General features: G+C 40.8%; 1 protein-coding gene across 1 annotated transcript; it reads left to right on the forward strand.

Moving 5' to 3' along the window:
• Window positions 1–2,260: 2,260 nt before the first annotated feature.
• Window positions 2,261–13,117, forward strand: LOC104934732 (acetylcholinesterase). Its single transcript, XM_027291894.1, has 3 exons — window positions 2,261–2,511; window positions 3,094–3,266; window positions 11,435–13,117. The coding sequence occupies exons 2-3, from the start codon at window positions 3,255–3,257 to the stop codon at window positions 11,885–11,887; spliced, it is 465 nt and encodes a 154-aa protein (XP_027147695.1). The 5' UTR covers window positions 2,261–2,511; window positions 3,094–3,254; the 3' UTR covers window positions 11,888–13,117.
• The last annotated feature ends 9,778 nt before the right edge of the window (window positions 13,118–22,895 follow it).

Below are 22,895 nucleotides of genomic sequence, written 5' to 3' on the forward strand. Positions count from 1 at the left end.
CTCAACATCTTTGTCCCTGTGGATGTGAACCTCAGCGCCCCTCTGCAGAGCCCGCTGCCTGTCATGGTGTGGATCCATGGTGGGGATTTCATTGCAGGCTCTGCCTCCAAGCCGCTGTACGACGGACGTTTTATCAGTAACTTCACCCGTACTGTTGTTGTAAACATGGAGTACAGACTGGGTGAGAACATTTGGTGGCATTTGGACTTATACTTGTGTAATAACTGTGTATTAGCAGCATTATTTACAATGATTGTCTATTTATGGCCTTTTCTGGAATATCCTGTATGTGCAGGGAAAAAGAAAAGTTGAACTGAAGTGCTGGAGTTGGTTTGGCACAGGCAACAAACAGGCATCTCGTGGAAGGCATTAAACACTTAGCTAAAATAATGGTGTATGTATTGCAGAGTGCATGTGTGTGTGTGCTTGTGCGTGTGAGACAGTATGAGGCAGGGTAATGTGTGTGCGTCATTATTTTAATTGGCTGAGCCTGTTGGTAATTACTCTGTTTTCCCCCAAGACTGAAAACAGTAGCAGAAATATGTGAATGGTCATTTAGAACTCAGAGGAAATTAATGACTTGCTGGCGTCAATTATGTCACGCTGATCATGTGAATTGATGCATGATTTAAGGTGCCTTTGGGTTCCTTGTGTCGGGCAAAGATCCTCACACCTCAGCTGCAGGGAATTATGGGATCTTGGACCAGCAGGCAGCTCTTCTTTGGGTCCAACGGAACATTGCAATGTTTGGAGGTGATCCTAGCAAGGCAAGAAGGCACACACACATATACATAGACATATTTACATGCAGCTAGGCTAATCTGTAGAGTCATTCAGTGAACTTTTTTGGTCATTTTTATTGAATTTTCCAACATTAAAGAGATATTTTTTTTATTTTGTGCTGCGATAAAATGTTAGAATATCCAGTAATAATTCCACAAATCTTTGATTGAATGTGTCACAGCTGTTACAAACACATGCACAAAATGTATTCTTCAAAGCAAAAGAGGAAATTGTATTGTATAAAGTGTGGCTCCATTCTAGCAGCCCACCTGTCAATCAAAAATCTGCATAACTTTAAGCCTTTATATAATTTGAACAGGTGAGTTCTATAGAAAATTCACCCTCAGTACAGTTGTCATGAACAGGGAAATTAGTTATAAAGACCAAAACTGTTTTCTGTACCAGGCTGTAAACATGTTTTTTCCTGCTGTGAAGTTGGACGTTTTAATATGATGTTTTTTTAGCAAATGCTGAAATAATCATACTGTGCCATAAGAAAATAAGTCACACACTAGAGTGCTTTGTCAAGGCTGGTGTTATGCAATGAAACTGCTGCACCACTTTACCTTTTTTATACCAAAATATACCTCTGTGATGTGTTTTTTATTCAGGTGACAATATTTGGAGAGAGTGCAGGTGCTCAGTCAGTGAGTCTTCACCTGATGATCCAGAGCAGCAAGCCTCTGTTTAAACAGGCTGTCCTGCAGAGTCTTCCCTTCTCCATCCCTCTGAAGACCAGGTGAGCCATCATCACCTCAGCTGCATAGTATTTAGTGATGTGTGACTGATCTTTGTCAGGCTGAAGATGCAAAATATTACAGATGCAAACAGATGTTTAAAGTGTTTTTCTTTTCTCCATAGAAAGAGGAAGGTTTGTGCTTTCTTTGGGCTCTTGCTGTATTCAGACAGTGTTCTGGAAATATCCCCAGCATGCTTACAGACAACTTCAAGCTGAACTGTAATTTTGTTTTTTCTCCGTCCACTCTTCCAGACATGACGCCCTGAAGCTGGGAAAAGACTTTGCTAAACAGACCAACTGTTCTGTGAGCAACATCGTCTGCCTGCTGTCTCTCACTCCACAGGCCGTCCTGGCTGCCCAGATGAAAACAAGTAGGGCACCACAAACACCAGCCTACGCTCACCAAATTTAGAGCACCGCTCAGGGCCGCCCACACAGTTACATAAGAAGGCAGGACATAGTACGTTTATCTGCAAAAGATGATGAAAAACATTATTCTCATCCTGAGTGAAATATTGGAAAACAAAATCATGAAAAGTGAGGAACAATGGGTCTCTGAAGGGGCAATTAGAGGGTTTTTACTGCCTCACAGCACAAAATGACTGTAATATATCTGCAGGGTTGACAGGGTTATTGATCACTATCATTGACTCACTGATTACGTCATCAGCTGCTGTCTTCTGCCTGTCTGGATTCACTTTCTGGAACAAAGACACATGTGACATTTCAGCTCTGATGGTTTAAGAGAAAGACAAAAGGTGTAATCAGAAGCAGGTTTATTATTCTGTTCTCTGTTGGGAAAATCAGACTGTGTATTTCCACCCAACTGTGTGTTTTCTTGATCTCAGGTTCTAAGATTGTGAACCCGTTCAGGTTCCTTGAGGTTTTTGAGACGTGGGGTCCGTATATCGACGGGGAGTTAATCAAAGAGCAAGCTGTCACTGCTTTCCAGAAGGGCCACTGGCAAAAAGAGAAGCCAGTACTGTTAGGTAAGACACACTCACACACACACACACACACACACACACACACACATACCTCGCCTCGTATAGATGGAATGTACATTTCGTAAAGTGCTGTACCTAAGGACAATGATGACGTACTTTCCATTTTTATACCACTCTATACTCTTCTACATGCGAGAGAGAAATATGAATATGAATATGTACTGCACCACAGTCATCTGGCAGCTGTGGTCACTTTGCAGGATCATATTTGTCATAGAAAAACCTGTGATGAGCAGGTTTGTAATGACCCATTGTGAATAAAGAGGCTTTTTGTTGTGGTTGGGAGCATTGTGTGACGGCAAAGAGCAGACACACACATACAATATGTACTATGTATGTATGTACAGAATCTGTAATGTTTTTATAGACAGAATATCCAAGAAGAGACAAACTGGGCACTGGCTCTATAGCCTTTTGTTTATTTCATGGCCATCATATTTTTTTATTCATGCTATAGGATGCTATAGGAAGGAGCAGGTAAGGCAGTGGAGTAACAAGAAGGCGAGCGATGACATAGAAGTCCGCTTGTCTGTGTGGACTGAGGCTCTGTTTTTCGTCCTTCAGGTACGACCTCAGAAGAAGGGGTGATCTTTGTTTATGGCGTCTTCAACAAGCCAGTCTCTGCAGTGGAGAGCACTGTGTACATCACAGCCATCTTTAAACAGCACACTCTGCGGATCCTGCACAAGTACCTCCCCCTGTACAGGGACGCTGACCGCAGGGACATGCTGGCTCAGGTGAGAGGAGCTCAGTTTCAGCACTGTGATTGTGATAGCCAGAGAGACGATACACAAGTTTTAGTGAGAGCTTGCTTCAGGTCAAGGATAATCTCATTTATGAGGCGCATGGAATAGATATACAGTACACATATTTGATTATGTATTAGTATAAAAGACAAAATAATTCTGTTTGCTGGTGGAGGACAAATTTGTCTCATCTGACTCCAGAAACCACTGACATTTAAAACAGGGCTCAGTACTAAGACTAATATACAGAAAAAGTGTGTCCAGCTTCTTTGGCTCACCATGAGACATACTTTACTGTCTGCACACACAAATGACACAAAAAATAAAATTATAATAACTCTTGGTAGCTCTTAAATATTCACTGGATTTTTTAGCAAGTTGCGAATGGCAGTATTATTCAGTTGTTTGTTCGGTCGCTTGCTGAGTCCACTACTTTGAACTATATCCATAAAATTAGCTACAGGTATTTTTTCCACATGAAATCGTTTTAATATTGACTTCTTGTAACTTCATGAAGTAAAATGTTTAATTTGTCCAATGCATTTTAGTCGAATGACATTCATATCAGGTACACTGTACTGAAAAATCAATATTCAATTAAAAGATTACTTCAATAAATACAACTTTAATTTTATTTAGGGTGTACAGGCCGGTGCAGAATAATGAAAAACATCACTTGTTGAGAGCAGGTGGCTAATCAAACAAATAAGGAGAGAAGGATCGCCTATATAACTGAGATATGAACAACCTCCCACTCTCTCCTTCCATCTCTTCCTCTCCTCTCTTTCTAACCACTCTCTTCTTCAGAGAGTGGTTAGAAAAATATATTTTATGTCCGAAAAACAAACTCTTTTGGCTTCATACACTACAAAGCAGCTTTCATACAGTAAGAAAAGACTCTGACTCTGACTCTGACTCCAACTCTGTATCAGTTTCTCTTTATACATCCATGGTTTGTACACCACTGCAGCAGTTCAGCAAGGATCTAATGTTTATATAAGGCTAATATAAACATTAGATCTTCCGATATGCTGCTACTATGCATGCTGTTGTTTGTCGCTCGCGTGGTGGTACTGTAGTGGTGGATTCGTCTGTTTTATCACAGCATGTTTATGTTTGGAGTTTTAATAAGCTGTGAAGGTGGGATGGCTTAGGATCACAGAGAAGAAGAAAAAGTCCTCCAGCAATTTTCAGGCTCAGGCTTTTTGATTCATCAAAAGGTGATGATGGAAGATAAAGGCAGACAGGAGGTAGTATTCAGCCACAATGAACCAACAGCCACAGCCTGCCCCTCCACATATACACACACCCATCCTGCATCTCTTCATAGAGAACACTATGGTCCTGTTTACATCTAGTGTTAAAATGGATACAGATGTGAATGCATTAAGAACCAATCACAGACCAGATTTGAAAGTGGTCTCAACCATATTCTTTTAGCAGTGTGTACCTGAATGTGTTGCTGAAGGAAGGCCTACAGATTCTCATGGATGGAGTACACACCAAACACACCGTCTGGTTTCTATTTGCGCCAAAGTTTCAGTCCAACAGAAACTGGATGATTCATATGAAGTGTTTATTTGCATATAGGGCATTGAGGTGAGAACAGATCACATGAGGTCACTGTTGACATTGTAGACACTGTGTCAAAGTCATGTAGTAAATTTGTAAAGAGGACGTGTCATCCCATCAGTAAGACTGGAAATATGTCTGTAATCTTGAGACAGGATTTCTAAGAGACAAGGCTAATTCTGAAAAATCCTCACTCTAATTTAAGCTTACAGACAGTAAAGTTCATAGAGAAATGTTTTTGATCAGAATGAAGCAAATTGTGTATAATTAATTCTTCCATTTTATGTGGTTTTGTCTCGTCATCATGAGCAACCCAGTGGCTGTCAGGAAACTGCCAGCCAGGTTTCCAGCTGGCTTACGTGTTGACTGTAGCGTCTAATTTCGCGAGGAGCCACAAATGTGCGGAACATCTCTCCAGAATCGATGCACAGTCTGTGATGAAAATAGCGAAGCAGTCTGTGTGAAAGAAGATGCATTCACACTGTAACCTGCATTTCAGGTGCTTTGTTCTAGTCCAGATCGCTCCCACTGAAATGTCTCACACATGTACCCAAACACACACATGCATCAATAACCATAAATTCGCTGGTGTTGCGAGGTGGCCATCCATGCATGGATCAGTGTTGCACCCAGTCGGAGCTCTGCGTTTAATGAGGACCCAGCTGTCTTCTGTGTTTCTGAGCTTCTCCCTGTCTAACGAGGCTGATGGGGAATTGAAAACGATTGTTGTCTTTCGCTGCTGTGATTCATTTGTTTTAAAATATGACACATTTCCTCAAGATCAGGGCAGTGAAGGAGAAACTTTATAATCATCATCACCATCATTCAGCAGACTGTTCACACTTCAATGTTGCTCTTTAGCTTCTCAAACACAGCTCCTATCCTTTACCTACAGAGGGAGCTACAACTCCAGCTTTTCTCAAACTCTGACTCCAACAGAGACCACCGTGTTTCATTCCTTCTCCATCATTTATATGAGTGGACCAACTGGAGTCAGGTAGTTTGTCCGTTTGAGATGCAGCTTGTCTGCTCCCACTAAGAAGTGTCTCATTAACATCTAGAGTGTCAGAAGGGATCTGCCAGAGAACACAGCTGAAGTACAAGTTGTTTGTATTAACATGGGTGGACTAAATATTAGAAAAACCCTGTCAGTATCATGTAATGCAATTCCAATTCACCACAAACCACTTCTCATAAAATGCCTAAAGGTCATTTTAATGTCCCTCCATGACTGCTAAGTGTTTGAAACATTCTTCAAACATTTTCATTGGTAACAGGTGATCATATCATGATTGTGTATGAAAGGGGCTTCCTTCAAAGGCTCTGGATGGGGTGAGGTTCATCACTTTGTGAATAACTGTGTAGGCACATTGTCCAAGAGTTCCAGAACAACAACCCTAACCCTATTTTGTGACAGGAGGAATTTGTGATATCTTTAAAATATTCAGAGAATCCAAAGAAAACTCTGCAGTTACAGAGTGAGACTGAAAACCAACAGTGAATGCCTGTGATCTTTGGCCTTTCAGGCAACACTGCGTTAAAATCGACATAATTGTATGAAGGATATTACTACAGTACATAGATTCAGGAACACTTCAGAAAACTGTTGTCCATAAACACAGTTCATGGCTGTACTGACAGTTGTAAGTTAAGACTCCACCATGCAAAGAGAAAGCAATATATAAACAAGATCCAGAAACACTGATGACTTCTTTGAACCCAGGCTCATCTCAAATGGCATGAAAGGTGAAACGTGTGCTGTTGTCAACATTTCAAATGTAAAAGTTTTTGGAAATCATGGATGTTGTGTCCTATGGGCAAAATTTTAGTTGTACTCAACGCTTTTTTGGAATTGGGGTTGTTTGGCTCAAAACTTTATGGTTTTGGTTTAGTCTCAACGCTCTCATCAACCTTGTATCCAACTGTAGCAGGCAGCTGTCTTCATGAAAAAGCTCTGATAAATCCACTACCTTCAGGAAATTATGACATCGTCTGGCTTTCAGAGTTGGACATTTGTCCAGAAAAACTACTTGCACATTTATAGCAGTCAGGTCGAGGTAGTTCAGGTTCAACTTCTCATGGGACCCCAACTTGGACGGTATGTAGACTCAGAGCTCATGTTATCTGAGCTAGGTTTGTCATTCTCTTGCTTCAGCAAGACTATTCTGAGACTATTCTAATCCGTTAGCTGCATTCATGTTGTTTCTGTCGTAATTGAGTTGTTAGTTGTGAAAAGCCAATCTTGGAAGATAATGTGTCTGGGCTTCCAGTGTACCCAGTGGATATACCTGGAAAATGGATAGGTCAAGACTTTCTCTGCAGCCTGACGAGCAACTTGATATGGAAATTTTATTAAAGAGACGCATCTCTGCTGGAAATCTCTATAAAGAGATACAGACAGATAAGACAAATTAAAGTAAAAAAACAACGGAGTGTCTTAGTAAGGTGTTGGGCCACCATGAGCCACCAGTACATCTTCAATGTGCCATTCTATCCATTCTACAAGTCTCTGGAACTATACTGGAGAGACAAACACTATTCTTGATGGCCATTGAAAGCAATGTTGAACATGTCGGTCTAAAATTTCACATAGGTGTTCAGTTGGGTTGAGATCTTATGACTGTGAAGGCCATAGCACCTGGTTCACATCAAGTTCATACTCATCCGACCATTCAGTTCTGCCTCTTTTGCTCTCCACACAAACTGCAGCAACCAGAACCCGCTCAAACGTGATTGACCAATATTCAGACTGCTTCCAGTGCTACGGTCCCTCACCTTCAGATCCTGTATCCATATACAGATATCTGTTTGTAGAGATTACAGATTACCCAGACTTTTCTTGAACTCGCTTCATGTTGTCTTCACACACAACCTCACCGGCATCAGAAACTTGTATCTCTACATAGCTACAGAAGCTATGTGCAGGATCCATGGCTACACTGTAAATCTTTAATGCACAACTATAAGACATATCCACCACAGCCATTAACACAGATTAACTTCTGAGAGTGCGAATTGACAAAATAGTGTTGCTTTTCTTCTGTTTTCATTCATTCATTCGTTGAGTCATCAGTGAGTTCACAGCTGTGGAACTACAGAGGTGGAATGGCTCATGATGACACAGTAGAAGAAGAAAGCCTCGAGCGGTTTTCTTTCAGGTTTTTTGATGGAAAGTGTGCAAGGAGCCAGCCTCAGGGAGCTACAGGGGGTCAGGAGGTGACACTCCTGCACATATTTAGTATTCAGTCACAGTTCACGGTGCAGTAGGGAGACAGTGGAGTCACAACCAGAGCCTGCCCCTACACACACACACACACACACACACCTCCAGAGAACGAGGGGGGTCAGCAGCAAATGTCAAACAGTTCGTCATGGAGGAGGCTGATGTGGAGAACTCAGCGTCATGCCTTTTGTAGCATTTATATGTCCGTGGTATGTGTGTCAGCCAGTATCTCTGAACACATCCAAAACAAAGAGATCACCTTCTTTCCAGTTCAGCACACCACTCACTCAGCAGCTCTGTGGATACTTTATCTGTGCCATGTCTTTCATAGAATGCAAGACACTTCAATTAAAACTGAGAACCAATGAGAATGACACTCAACAACTTGCTTTTCATATCAAAGGAATTTCAAATCAATCATTGTTTGTGAAAAGCTGCAGTAAGAGAATCGCCAAGTAATTCCACTGAATCGGGAGCCTTTAACTACCAGACCACTCGCTACTGATGAGTTTCTGGATGAGAAATGCAAGTGCCCGAAAATATCTGAATAAATCTTAAGAAAAACTAAAGCATAAATAAACATTTATTGCACTGGCTGGTGTAGTTTTTTCACAAAGTGTTGTGTGCGGAAAATAGATTAAATATGTACCAGACCAAATAAATGTGAAAGGGTTAAAAATAAAGACTTAAAGTAAAAAAAAAAATCTAGTTTTAATTTGTTGATCAATTTGTTGATTGTAAAGGAAAATAAATGAAAATCTTTTTTTTTTATTTTTACCAACATCAATAAGAGATTATTTTCATATTTGTATTTTAAATAGATAACCAAAAATATAATTTATTACTGTATCCAGTTATATTTTGACCTGTGGATAACCTTTCATTACCTTATGTCAGTTTCTGGGACAAAGTAGGGAATTATGGTCATGTGATAAAAGTGATAACAACAGAGCAGTCCACTGAGGAAAACCACGAGAAAGTCCCAGCAAGTGGACTCTTGAGTTACTGCTGAGAAGAATGAAGCCATCATAGTCTAATATTAATATAACTGAATGCTTTGACCCGTTTGGAGCTGTTTGTGTGAGGTGGTAATCTGTGAGAATGATATTTGTGTGACTTTTACGTAGCATGGGCTCATTGTCCTGTCGTTTGAGTTGACACTTCCTCGTCTGTTCCTCCGTGGTGATAAATATTTATCACATGAAACATCTGCCTCATTTGAGTTGTTTGACTTGTGGCTGGAGGGCAATTGCATTTGTTAAAGTTGCTTTTATAACAGTGTGTGTGTGTGTGTGTGTGTGTGTGTGTGTGTGTGTGTGTGTGTGTGTGTGTGTGTGTGTGTGTGTGTGTGTACTACACACCGATATTGAGAAGGAAGCATGCCCTATAACAAAATCAGATTAGGTGCAAAGTCATAAACTGTTTGCCAAACGTTGACATGATGTGACCACATTTTAGTTGTAGAGCACCACAAATCAAACACTTTGATACGTATGCTGTATCAGTTATTGGGCAGAAATATGAAACAAAGAGATCATTTCTTTCAGTCTTGACTTTAGCACAGCAGGTAATGGTGAAAAGAGAGGAGGCATGACACAGTTGAGGAGATAAACTGGTTGAAAAGATGTCAGGATGAAGCGAGGAAAAGGGAGGACTGGAGGAAGAACACCTGTCTTGGATTTGAATACATGGTGCACATTACATGACTTCATTTACACATGTGCTTGTACCCACTGTGTGTGAGGCGTGACTACGAGTGCTTGGGTGCCTGTGAGCTATGAATATGCTTGTATTAGAAAAAAAGAAATGTGTGTGTGAAGGTAAGAGAAAAGTGAATCTGTTAGTGTGTGTGAGTGTGTGTACCTGTTTGTCCATCAGTTTCCTACAGTCAGCCTGTTTGTTTTCAGGTGTCAGATGTGGGGCTGTGTGGGCGCAGGTTGTGTGCTGCTGAAAAAGACACACTGGTTTCCAGGTAACAGGCAGAAGAAGACGGTCTACCTTCATTTTCTTTTGTTGCTCTGCTCCAAGCCGCCACACTAATGAGGTTCATTCACTTTCTTTTATACAGTAGAAATACACTGCAGAAACTTGAAGATAGACTGTAAAGCACAAACAATCGATAATGCTGAACAATTCTTCAACTTGCAAAGCAGCTTGTTTATATTTTAGTTTCCAGGTCCAGAGAAATCTTTAAATGCAGTGCTGTTTAGTCATCGACTCAACTTGGCAACTGGCAAATTCAACAGCCGTGGCTCAAAATCACAGAGCTGAATCAGGACCAAAATGTTATCCACTGATCCTGAGACCAAGGGCAATCTTTTGTCCACAAAATTGCTTCACTACCTTTCAGCTGTCATAATTATCAAGCCAATGAAAAACAACTACTTTCAAAAGGACTAATTAAGACAGAAAAGACTTTTATGAAAGAATAACAGAATAAAATATGAGAAATGACTGTTACGTAAGAAGCCATAATGAGAATGACACAAAACTGTGAAATACTTACATGACAGACACACAAAAATGTGCCAGTGTGGTCATGAGTGGGAGGCAAACAGTACAGTATTCAATGTCAGGGGAAGAAGAGATGTATTTGTAAGAGAAACACTAAAAAGAAAGGAATGTCCTATGTAAACCGATGATTGCTGTTGGTGTGCTGAGTCACATCTGTCTATGAAGAGCACAGATTTAAAAAAAGCCTAAATTAGCCTCCTGTCTGACACATGTGGCCCTGTGTGGGTCTATTTAATGGTGTTTTGAGTAAAATGCTAATGTGAGCACACTAATATGATTATCATGTGGACATGTTTCAGAAGAATATTCTGACAATAAAGTCAAATCAAATCAAAAACACAGAGTACAGCTGAGGTTCATGGGAATACCATTAGTTTGGAAGGTATTCGGTCATAAACTGAAGTATTGGACCTGATCATGGCATCAGGGGATCATAAACGTCATCCCGAAGGGGGCCAAGAATGTCTGCACCAAATTTCCATCGCAATACATCCAATAGATATTTCCTCCAAAAACCACAAATTATGATTCATCCCCCTGAGACCTTGAATGTCTGTACAAAATTTCATAATAGCATCCAATAGTTGAGCTATGTTTAACAAAAAATGAAAAGGTCAGTCTCATGATATCACTAGAGGATTCTTGAAGTCAGTAGGATTCAAACCTTTGGACCATGAATTTCACAGCAGTCCAGTTGTTCTTTGGTCCAGACTGACTGTCCATCAACTGACTTACTGACAAAAAATGTCTTCCACAAAGCTAACCCATTAGCTTTGGCCAAAAATCATATCCTTCAGTTAAAAAATGTTTGTTGTCTGACTAGCTGTCTCTCTTTATTTCCTCTCCGCAGATAGTCACCGACTACGTCTTCCTGTGTCCATCCAGGAGGTCGGCACGTGCTGGCACCACAGCAGGCAGCGCGGTGTGGATGTACGTGTTCGACCACGTGGCATCAGACCATCGCGTGTGGTCTGGTCTAACTTTCTGCTACCATCACGCCTGCCATGGCGCTGAACTGCCTTTTCTCTTCGATTCTGCCTCGGTGGCCAACTTCACCCTGACGCTGCCAGAGAAGCTGCTGTCCAATCGGATGCTGTGCTACTGGGGTGCCTTTGCCCACACTGGTGACCCTTCCTCACGGGCCCAACAGACGACGTTCTGCCGGGAGCAGCGTCTGCCTGTTTGGCCACGCTACTCTGACACCAGCGGCTGGCTGGTCATGAACCTGACAGTGCGTTCACATGCACAAGTGGGAACCAGAAGCCACATGTGTGACTTCTGGGACAAACTGGGCATCTATTAGTGAGGGGACTGGCTGTGCAGGCAGGCGCTGGGTGGATTTCACTGAAATAGCATCAATTCATGCTGTTCTCTTTGTTTCAAAATCTTGCACTTGCATTTGTATTGTTCAATATTAAATATGACCCTTTTGCTACCAAGCAGCAATTATTTCAATAAATAGTCAGTCAGCTTTTAGAAAATGCTGTTTCAATACCAACATATAAGGCTGAAGCTAGCAGCGCAGAACTTTTGTAAAACTACATGAACTATCAGCATTGCGTCACCTGCACTGGTCATCAGTAAGAATCACCACTTTCTGTTTAATGCAAATAAAGTTCAAACGCTGCACAACTGCATGAAGTCAGTGGATATATGACGGTGAACACATCTAATGACTTGTTTGTTCTATTCACATGAGTTTGTACGAGTCAAAAAAAAATTTCAACCATACCACAAAATTTACCCTTATATGAAACTATTTTTTAAGTGGAAAATGATAGAAAAGGCTTGAGTTTTGACATTTATATATTCAGATCATATCACATAAACACACACAGAGTTGTGGGTTGTTAGCCAGCTCGCTTCTGTTTGCCATTTAAAGACTTTGTGTTCAAATTCATTTGGTAAAAGCAAGTCTTGATTCTTCTCTCATGGTTTTCTTTTTTTCTTCAGTCTGAACCTCTTTTCAGTGTGTTTCTTAAATAAAATAAACCTTTAAAGCTGCAACAATCAATATTTTATTTTTACTGACAATGTAAAAAATGAAAAAAGAGAGTAGCTCATAGTGACAAACTCACAGCTCAAACATTGTCCCCTCGTTTATAGCAGTATAGGAGTTTTTTTTTAACCATTTTTATTTTTTATTTTTTACCAGCTTTCAGCTAAATCTTTTTGTTTCTGAGCTGAAAACTTTTCTGTGGTACACCCATCACCACCACTTAAGGGCGATCATACATTGTGTGTAGAGTACTTAGCAGCTCAGCAGTCAGATGTTTTTCTCAGGGGGTAATAGTAAATCCTGAACTTTACCTGATGACTACAAATAAACGCTATACATGTTGCTCTGTATCAGGCAAACATTTGCTAACATTTTTTGCCTTATTACCTTTATAAAAGGTCATAATATATCTGTTGTGTTTACAGCTTGTTTGTCTGGCACAATGTCAGCATGGAAGCCCTAAACCTGGCAGTGTTATCAGTAACGATAGAAGCAAGCAACAACTGGCGATCTCCTCACCTGTAGGAGCTAGCCACTGAGCCATAGTGCAACACAGTTTGTACACCAGTGAATGAAAAAACATTGAGATTAATAGATAAAGTCAAATTGTGTTTCTTCACTGTGTCTGCCTCTGTTTTTTTTATTTTTTTATTTTCGGTTTCGCTTCAGGTGGTGACCACTTATCATTTAGAAAAGCAATACATTGTATTGATTAGTCAGTTGGAGACTCAGTTTAATATGAAGTCCCTCCAGGAAGCTTACATTGTCCGTCTATAAAGTATCTGATTTAAAATGTCCTGTACTAAAACGTTCTGAAAGTCTAAGGTTAAGTGGAACAAAACACTAGACTATTTAAAAGCCTATTCAGACCTTCAGTTACCTTTCAGCAACATAAAGAAAAAAAACTAAATAAAATGATGTAACATAGAAATATTTTCCCCTGAAAAAGGAGAGGGCAAGTCCTTTGAGTGCAAATGTTCTTGGTCTTTTATAATCAATGTTTAATATCTTACCATCTTTGCAGCCGTTGTAATTAATGCACTGCATTCAGCCTTTGAATTATCTTCATGACACTGAATAAAGAGACTCTGGTAATAGTTCTGTTTTGTAAGGAGGAGTAATATGAATATTTGTTATCTGTTATAGCCGGCCCTTCTGCAGTACTCAAGATAAAGAAGCGCTGTCCATTTAGTGTAGCTCAAGGATAAAGGATAGCAGGACTTTTCAATGTGGAAAGAAAAGCAGCTCTGCACTGCTCTTGAGCCTTGGAAGTGTTTCTAATCACACAAAAAGAAGATGTAGCCCTGGAGACCATCTTCAGTTTTAAGATATCTCACGAAGAGTCATTGGGCTGCTTTTTGTTTTAAGAAAAGCTCATCATTTCCTGTGTGACAGAAGGAGCTTCCATAAACAGTTTATTATTAGAGTTTATTATTACCAGCTTATCCTCACTAGCAACATCTATGGATGGTAAAGTGAGTCTCTTGGTCCACCACTTTGACAGACTGAAACGCCTCAACAATTATTGGATATAGGGAGGAATACATTCTCCTGACTTTGGTGATCTCCTGACATTTGTTTGGTTTTGACTTGTCTTTATGGCTCAATCCCATCGGGCGCAGCGGCCGCAGGAGCTGATTGCACACACTCGACACAATGTTTCTGATTCCACCAAGGCCTCACTTCTGGTGGGGTGTGAAGCTGCATGGGAAACAAAAAAACAACATTGCGGCTGAGACATCAAAGAGCAGTTCCTGGTGGGATCCGGAAGGTTAGACATTCCTTTAACGCAACCATGAGGTTGACATTTGTGGTTTTGTGTGAAATGTCTCAATAACTATTGGATAGACTGCCATGAGATTCAGTACAGACGCTCTGCCTTGCCTCAGTACAGCCAGCTGCTAGTGTATGTACTGCAGAATCAGTCTTATTCTTGTTTTCATTACAAAGAAACCACACTCCTGCACTCTCCTGTGCAGCAGATTTTTTTCCTCCTGAATGCAGATATAAAAGCTTTCATAAACAGGGCTGGCATTGTGTTTTATCATCTGGGAGCAAAACAGACAGTAATTTTAATGGAAGAGTTGCAGTATTTACTTTCAGGATGACTCAACGGTAGAACACTGTGTTTTGCAGTTATCCAGATAAATAGCCTAAATGGCAAGCGTCCAGTCATAAGGCTGTTTCTCTAATCTCCAGGCGCCAATCAGCCTCACCCGTCTTCTTTCTAGACCACATGAAGAAGCCTCTCTCTCTCTCCCCACTGGCTCAAACGTCACTGTGAATTGTCCTGTTTTTTTTTTGTTTTTTTTGGCATCAGTTTGAAATATGCCACTTACACACATGCATGCACACGCAACACCACTTTATCGGCTGTTTACACACGCGCATTGATTGGTAGGGTACTGACACGTAGGGCGTGTCGAGGCCACCTCATTATCTCGGCAGACATTTACTTTCCTGTCATCCGGTATCAAAGCAAGGCCTGCGCTGAGACTTGAGCTGTCTGAGATGGCCGCACAGCTAATCAATTGCAGTTCATCCAAGCTTCATGTGCACGGCTGGACTCTCACGGGGTGACCCCCCCCTCCTTCCTCAAATCCTGCTGCTCATTATAGTGACAATTGATAAGAGGCAGACGGAGTGAGAGTGAGAGAAAAGAGAGACAATCCTCTCTGTCGCCTGGATAATTTAGGAAAGGTTATGGAATCGATGTCTGGCTATCACTCCCTCCAACTCACGGCTGCTGGCTTTGCATGGGCGCATTCCAATAAGACCTGATTATAGCCACTGCGGCTGCAATTAAAAATCAGATGACAGCTCTCTGCCCGGCATGCGGCTCAGACCAGCCAGGATACAGCAGGAGGGGGCTGCTGTTGTCAACAGCACACTTTCAACAACATCTTTCTCATTTAAGTGGGCCTCATTCAATTTAAAAAAATGGACATTTTGGGTAATATGTTTATTGTATTCATGCCAAGAGAAGATCTCATAGGTCTGTATGGTAGATATGGACATACAGGAAGCAAGCTGGGTAGCTTAGCTTAGCATAAAACAGCCAGTCTAGCTCTGGACAAAGGTAACAAAGATAACAGAAAAGCCTATGTGCACCTATTAGGATTACAAATTAATGTTTTATCTTTGTTTAATCTGTAAAAAAACCCTTTATTTTTACACCAGGCGTAAAATGTTTTACGGGGGGTATATGTGCTAGACTATGTCTTGGCCAGAAGCAGTTGCCAGGCAACAAGCGAGACCCCAGGAAGTTACTGGCCGGGAAATTAGGTCTTTCTCAATCTGCATTCTTCTACTGTAACTTGTGTGGAGTCGGGGTAGCCAAGTATCCCTTTGTGCATTTCACACCAACTAGTGCTGAAGATGGAGAATATGAACCAGATTCAAAGCTGTTCGTGCTCGTTTTGATCTGAAAGTAACATTTTGATTTCATGTATGTTGTCAATTTATTAAAAGAAGTGTCTTATCCTATTTGGTAATGTGCAGTGTGTTTTGATGTCTCCGTATAATTTCCAATATAATATATGATTTTGGTCTCAGAGTTTAAATCTAATCTGTCTAAAGGTATATACAGATCTCACCACACCTAATTTAAAACAGGCATTGTGGAAAATATTATGTTTCATTTAATTTATTTACTCATCCTGGCCTTTGGCTTGAGATGATTCAGTTGTATTGACATGAATATCACCCAGCAATCATCTGCATATGACAAAAACACCAAAGAAAAAATTGTTATAATAGTTATCTTTTTATTTATAGTAAGTGTAGAATTTGTTAATTGCTACTATTTTACAAAAATAAAAAAACAAACCCATAACAGATTGCTTTGCCTTTTGCCAGCGCATTTCTAACACATGGAACCATTTTTAATTTAACACAAGCTCTTCTTTGTATTCTATCTTATACAGCATTTACACCCCTAGGGGAAGGAAATGTTGTTACGTTTGCATAGATCCAGGCTAACTGTTTCCCCTTGTGTGCTTGACTTTATGCTAATCTAAGCTAATTGGCAGCTGGCTCCATGAAGGTATGCAGAGTGATTAGAGGTGGAAAAAGTGAAAAGGACATGGAGCACAGAAAAACACAGACGTGCTAACCAGATCCATAGTTTGTTTTTTAAAGAAAAATATGCAAAATACAAGACGCATCCATAGCAATGATAAATCCACACCCTGTGAAGTGCCTGAGAAAGAAGGCAGGATCTTAAGACAACCCCAGAAATGACCTTTTTATTGACCTATATTGATATAAATGGTTAATTTCACCAAAAGGTGACATGCCTGTCCAGCTTCATACCTATCGTACAGACATCAGGGTGCTATAGATATGATCATCACATTTACAACAAGAGCCAAGATTATTTTCCAAAATGTCAATCTATTCCTTTATGACCTGATGGCAGATTTAAAATCACACTGTGTCTTTGTTTAATACGACATTGTCCAAACATGTAAAGCTAGAAAATTCAGTGTGACTAAATGAGTCTGCTCCTTTGTTTTTCAAAAAGAAAGCAGGATAACACTGCAGACGTGAGAGTTTTAAGACAAACGAGGCAGTTTCTGCTTTATAATGAATCACTTTTTGTTTTTTCTGCCTCTTCTCTTTCCCGGCTTTGCTCTTGGCTACATAAATGAGAAGTAGCACAAGCACATATGCTGAGATTTGTGTCAACATGGTGAAGGCTCAAGGGCAGATACGGAAGGCGAGATGAGATTAGGATTGCTGTTATTTATTTCCAAGCTTAAAAATAGAGCGGGGAGGCCATTTGGCAGAAATATCACATTACTTCTTCAGTTACAGTTTTACTTTGAATGTGCCCAAAGTGGGATTCTCTCTTATATTACATTTTAGTGCTGCGGGCGAATATCATTGAGGACAAACTCCTGCTTAAAGACATGCCATTTATTATATTCTGAACAAAGTAGTCTGATCTTTTGCTGTGCACTATAATCTTTCATACTGTGGTTCTGCAGACTCAGCAAACATTTCACAGAAGGCGAGGAGCCAAGCACACCTGGACTAGTGCTAACTTTTTACCGTGTGTTACACTGATACTGTGTTTTGAACTGATTGAATGACATGAAGCAATAGTTTAGATAATAGCAAAAGTGGCTTTGTCCAAAATATAAAAAATACACCTACTACAACTTTAAATCTCAACTGTATAATAATCTATTTAAGTCTTACCTCTAAATTCCACCAGGCACAGCTCTGAGTTTTGGTTGTTACAGGAGTGGAGTGTTTAAACTCCCAGACGTTGTTATCTTGCTCAGATTTGGGTTTCTGTATTTCTATCATGGATAAGTAGGCTATGTACTTTAATTTGTTTTCCTTTTGTCCATTTGCTGCGTGATACGGCTGCAAATTTGTCAAAAAATATTCAATGGAGTAGAGTGGAAAGATACTCAGGTGGAATCGCGATCACTGTCTAGTACCTATCAATGTTCTCTGTGAAATTTAGGGGCAACTTGTGCTATTGAGATCATGCAGTATCACCATCTAGTGCCAAATGTCATAAAGCAGATCAGATGCAATGCACCAACATCAGCACCGGCTAATTACCCCTTTATAATGAATAGATTATTTAGTGTGACTGGTTTACACTCTCTGACCACAATAAATTCATGCAATGCCTATATTATTCCTTATAAAAGTATGTATCAACATGCAACCTCAGTCTGAAACATTTCCATTCAGAGAAACCTGCTGCACCTTCCAAAATGATGCCAATTCATAACCCCCCAAAAAACAAAAACAATAGAAATGTTCTGCTTAGGAAAAAATATCCTGCAGAAAGCCAAAACAGCACATGATGCAAATACACAAAGGATGCAAAATCATACAACACAGATAAACCTGAAAACAAATTCAGAAAAAATACTGCATATCCAGTTCTGAAAATATGATTGCAACAGATTGAATCATGCAAAAATGATAACTTTTGATGACTAACTTATTGCTACAGTGCGGTGATGCTTAACATTCAGCTTGAAGACGGAGTGACTAAGCCTTTGGATTACAGCACAGGTACACCATGGAACTGAACAGGATTGTTATTGAAAATCACAGGCAGAATCAATGCGGTTCTGCTAATCAGTGAACCAAACACCGGGCCTGGGGAAGAACTGATAAAAATTGATTATTTTACTTTTGTCTTCTAGAAGTTAGAAGCTGTATCTGCAGCATGACTTTCAATCTCAAATAAACTTAGGAATCACTTTCATCAGGTTCTTTACTTAGGACACAATTACTCTGCTCTTAGTCGTAGTTTTCCCATTACATTCTGACTCCACAGGGAAGGCCAGATTCTCTATAGATCTATAATATCAAAGTCATGCCCCTCCATATGGTCTGAAAAAACACTGGCACATGTACAGTAGCCCCTTTAGGCATATAGGCCTATTCAAGTGGCAATTAAAAGTGAAAAAGTCACTTAATCAGCCTTTTTATTACTCCATGATACAGGGACCATGTGCATATAAATTGCTGCTTTCAGATGATCTGGGTTTCTGCTGACTCGCACGCCTCTGTCTCATTCTCTGGAGATTTACCATGTAATGGGAAAGCAGCAGCCAGAGCTTTTTTTTTTCTCCTCCCCAACCTGAATTGAATTGGTCCCATGAGCTATCAGCGTAAATTCAGAAGGTAGACTACAGCGCAATTTGCTCATAAATCACAAAAAGTGCTGTAGTTCTGAGTGGAGGCTTGTGTAGGGAAGAATGTGTAGGTGGGTGCGAGGAGATAGCAGAGCATTCAGACCCCCAGTTTGCTACAGTTTACTGTAACAATAATACTTGGGAGGGCATTTTTACTGTACTGAGCCAAACACCTACAGCATCAACACAAAGCCGGACCAGAAAGTTCCCTCGTGTATTACAGCTTCAAAGCAGCCTTCACCTTGTGTGAGTGGAGCAGCTGCGTATGAACTAAGTGGATAGTAAGAAATAAAAAATAAAGAATAATAAAGAATTAAAAAAAAGAAAGCTCTGTGATCATTAGGACTTGAGGGAAAGGAGGGGTATCTAACTCAGCCTTGTATCTAGTTCTAACACCACAGTATCAAGGTTTTAATGTTCCATGTTGAATCATAAAGATATCAGAGTCTAATATCAATGAAACCTTTTAATTTGACATCCAGCCATTACACATTTAAAGGCTATTCAGAATGACTTTGGCATTATATGCAAAGCTACGGTGAACATTACACTGCTGAAACAGAAAGGACCCTGAAGAGACGAAATGAACACTAGAAGCAAATAATATCCAAACCTCACAGCATCGAATGGGTAGGGGTCAAAGGTTATCAACCAGGAGTCATTATTGGACAACTAGAGATTAAAGATCAAGGAGGACTCCATCAAACTATCATGTTATTAAGTTACCAGTATTCCACGCTAACCAGTATCCACTCACCCAGCTCCAGTTCTAGCACAACACCAGTCCTGCACCCAGGGCTGTAAACCTCCTTTTGATGCTAAATCACAGAGAGTTGAGGCGGAGCAGCCGGAGGACATCAGAGGGAAATCGTACCCACAGCACAATGTTACATAGTGCAGCGGCTTAGAGGGATCAGAGTAGGAATGACTGAGACCATTCATCAGTAATATTTCTCTAATTTATGTATAACTATTTTACTAGACTGATAATTACTCAACGGAACAAAGTACTCTATTTAACTAATGCTTGGACTAACTGTTTCTACAGGAGACGTTAGTAAGTCCTAATAGTTAGTCCTTATGAGCATTCAACAACATTCCTAGCAAATGCCTCCTGACTGCTGCGGTTCAGTTGGTCATTCACCGACTGTAGGTCTTCACTCTCCCATGGCAGCCTGCATTCTGCATCACCACGCTTCATGAGAATGTTATGCAGAATGCAGGCTGCCGCAACCAGTGTCCACTTTCTCCACTGACACATGTATTGTACGGAGAATGATCCTTCATCTCACTGCCAGCATGCCAACGGCCTTCTCCGCTGTCATGTGAGCTTTTGACAGCCTGTAGTTATGCGGTTCTGTCATGAGAGAGGTTTCGTCCTCCAAAGGGTTTCAGGAGAAATGGCTTCAGGGGAAATTCCGTGTCAGCCACTATGACATTCAGCACCACCCTTAGAAACTCAGAGGCTGGCAGGGTGTTGGTGGTGGTACATGGAGGATGCTGTTATCCAGCTCCCTGTGCAGGACAGTTTCTGAACACATCACTGTTACTGGTTCTGCCAGAATCCCCTATTTGATTTACCATGAATCTCTCAATCAGTCTCTTTATAGCAAAAAAATGGCATACATCACCAATGCCAGCCTCATGCATGAATGCACTAAAGAGCACAGAACGTATCTGTAAGTAATGAATGCAGACCTGAGTATCATTAACTCAACGCTGACACACTGTTCAGTTATAACTCAAGTAACTAAAGTTTCACTTTCATTTACCGGCAGCTGTTAAAGTGGGGCACCGCTGAAGAGAGAGGAAAACACGATGGTGGAAAGACGGCTCATTAAGTGAATGATGATCACAAGAAATCATTAACAAAGGCTAAGACCACGAGCCTAGAATACATACTAAATAATAATGTGTGAAGTGTATAATCGAGTTTCCCACTTGAGTGCTTGTCTATTTTCAGTTCTAAAAGCAGCCTCGACTGGGGAAATGGAGTGAGGAAGAGGAGGAGGGCTGAAGGTTCTGGAGACATGGAAGTGGAAGATGAGAATGAGAAGAGAGAGGGAGGAGGGAGGTGAGGAGAAATGATGGAGTGGCGGGGCAGGTTACAGAGCAGAGGAATGAAAGATGGCCCTCTTCCAAATAAAGGAAGTTGGTAAATCCACCACAGGACCCCTCTGAAATCCTTCAAATACCCCTGATGACCCGGATGAAATGTTTTTGATAAGTTTACTGCCAAAGTTCAAGGAAGTTACAACCAACAGGGGCCAGCTGAAGGCACAGCTGTTGGACACGGTGTCAAAATGGGATAGCAAGCAGGTTTTTCACAGCCCCACCCAGATATATCACCCCACCGATCCCCCACTAGCCAACAATTTTTGAAATAATTTGTAACTCTTGTATTCTATACTCTTGTTATTTATAACTATCTAAAATTACAGGTTTGATCGGTTTAATTGCCATTGTCTTGTCTCTGCTGGAGGAAAATAGACACAACACCAAAATCAATCAAAAGTCTAACATTAGTCGTCTTTTAGTTAGAATAGTAGAGGGCAAGCTTACTCTAAACACACCACTAGTTACACAAACAGATATCTATGGTTATAATCTGGCTCTAACTCTAAAACATTCATGCTGATCTGACTGTACTACCTGGTCAGGGACACGCATTCATTCTCATAAACCTGATAATTATCTGTAGCTTTGTGAGTAAGTGGAAAATGGTTAAATCTGGCACAACAACTACCAAGAACAAGACAGAAAAATCTGAAGAATCTTGTGTTGCAGATGGGGGAAGTGACAGGTACAAGGACAAATTGCTCAAGGTCCAGGTCTTTAATGTAGCACTGAGGTTAGGACTGTTTCAATAACCGTCATTAGCAGCTAATTAAACTACTGCACAGGGGCTACAGAACACAGCTGCAGCCTCCAGGTGACAGACACAGGGATCGATGCAGCCAACAGGTTCAGCTGCGTTGGGTAAATTTATTGTTCTGTCCGTGAGCTCAGGGCTGCTCTACTGGCCACCGAGACAGTTCAAGGTGCACCTGGCTGCTCCTTAAGTTAACTGCACTGCTCATCATACACAGTCCCACAGGCCAGCGGTTTTATGGACCCTGAAATAAAGTTAGTTTATGAGGCCATATCCTCTTTATGTGGAATAATCGTGTCAGTAAGCACTCGGAGCAGCACAGAATTTTAATACATGGTCTTAACAGCTGCGGCCTGCTCCTTGAGGTTGAATGAAAATGACCTGCAAATGCTCCATTCTGTCAACAAGTATTAGCTTATCATCCTGCTGGCCTCTCTGGGCCTTCCTCTCCAGGCAGAGGAGTAAATCATGTGTGCAGTCAGGTGAGAGTGCCTACAGTTATCTTTTCATCATAGATGGAACATGGATCACATATGTATTCACACATGGATAGCATTTGAGACTTATTATAATGTGAGGCTCTGTAAAAAATGTTTTTCTTCCCTCACCAAATGGGAGTGGTGTGAATGAAAGCTTCATAAGGCTTAAAAAGGAGCTCCAACTGTCCACACTCACAGATGGAGCCAAAGCCTTTTGTTGTAGCCTCCTCCTGGCTGTGCATCACTGCCTCCAAACACCTTCATACATTCTCTCCTCGCACACATTC

Source organism: Larimichthys crocea, chromosome XX (assembly GCF_000972845.2).
Source record: "Larimichthys crocea isolate SSNF chromosome XX, L_crocea_2.0, whole genome shotgun sequence".
In the NCBI taxonomy this organism is placed as follows: Eukaryota; Metazoa; Chordata; class Actinopteri; family Sciaenidae; genus Larimichthys; species Larimichthys crocea.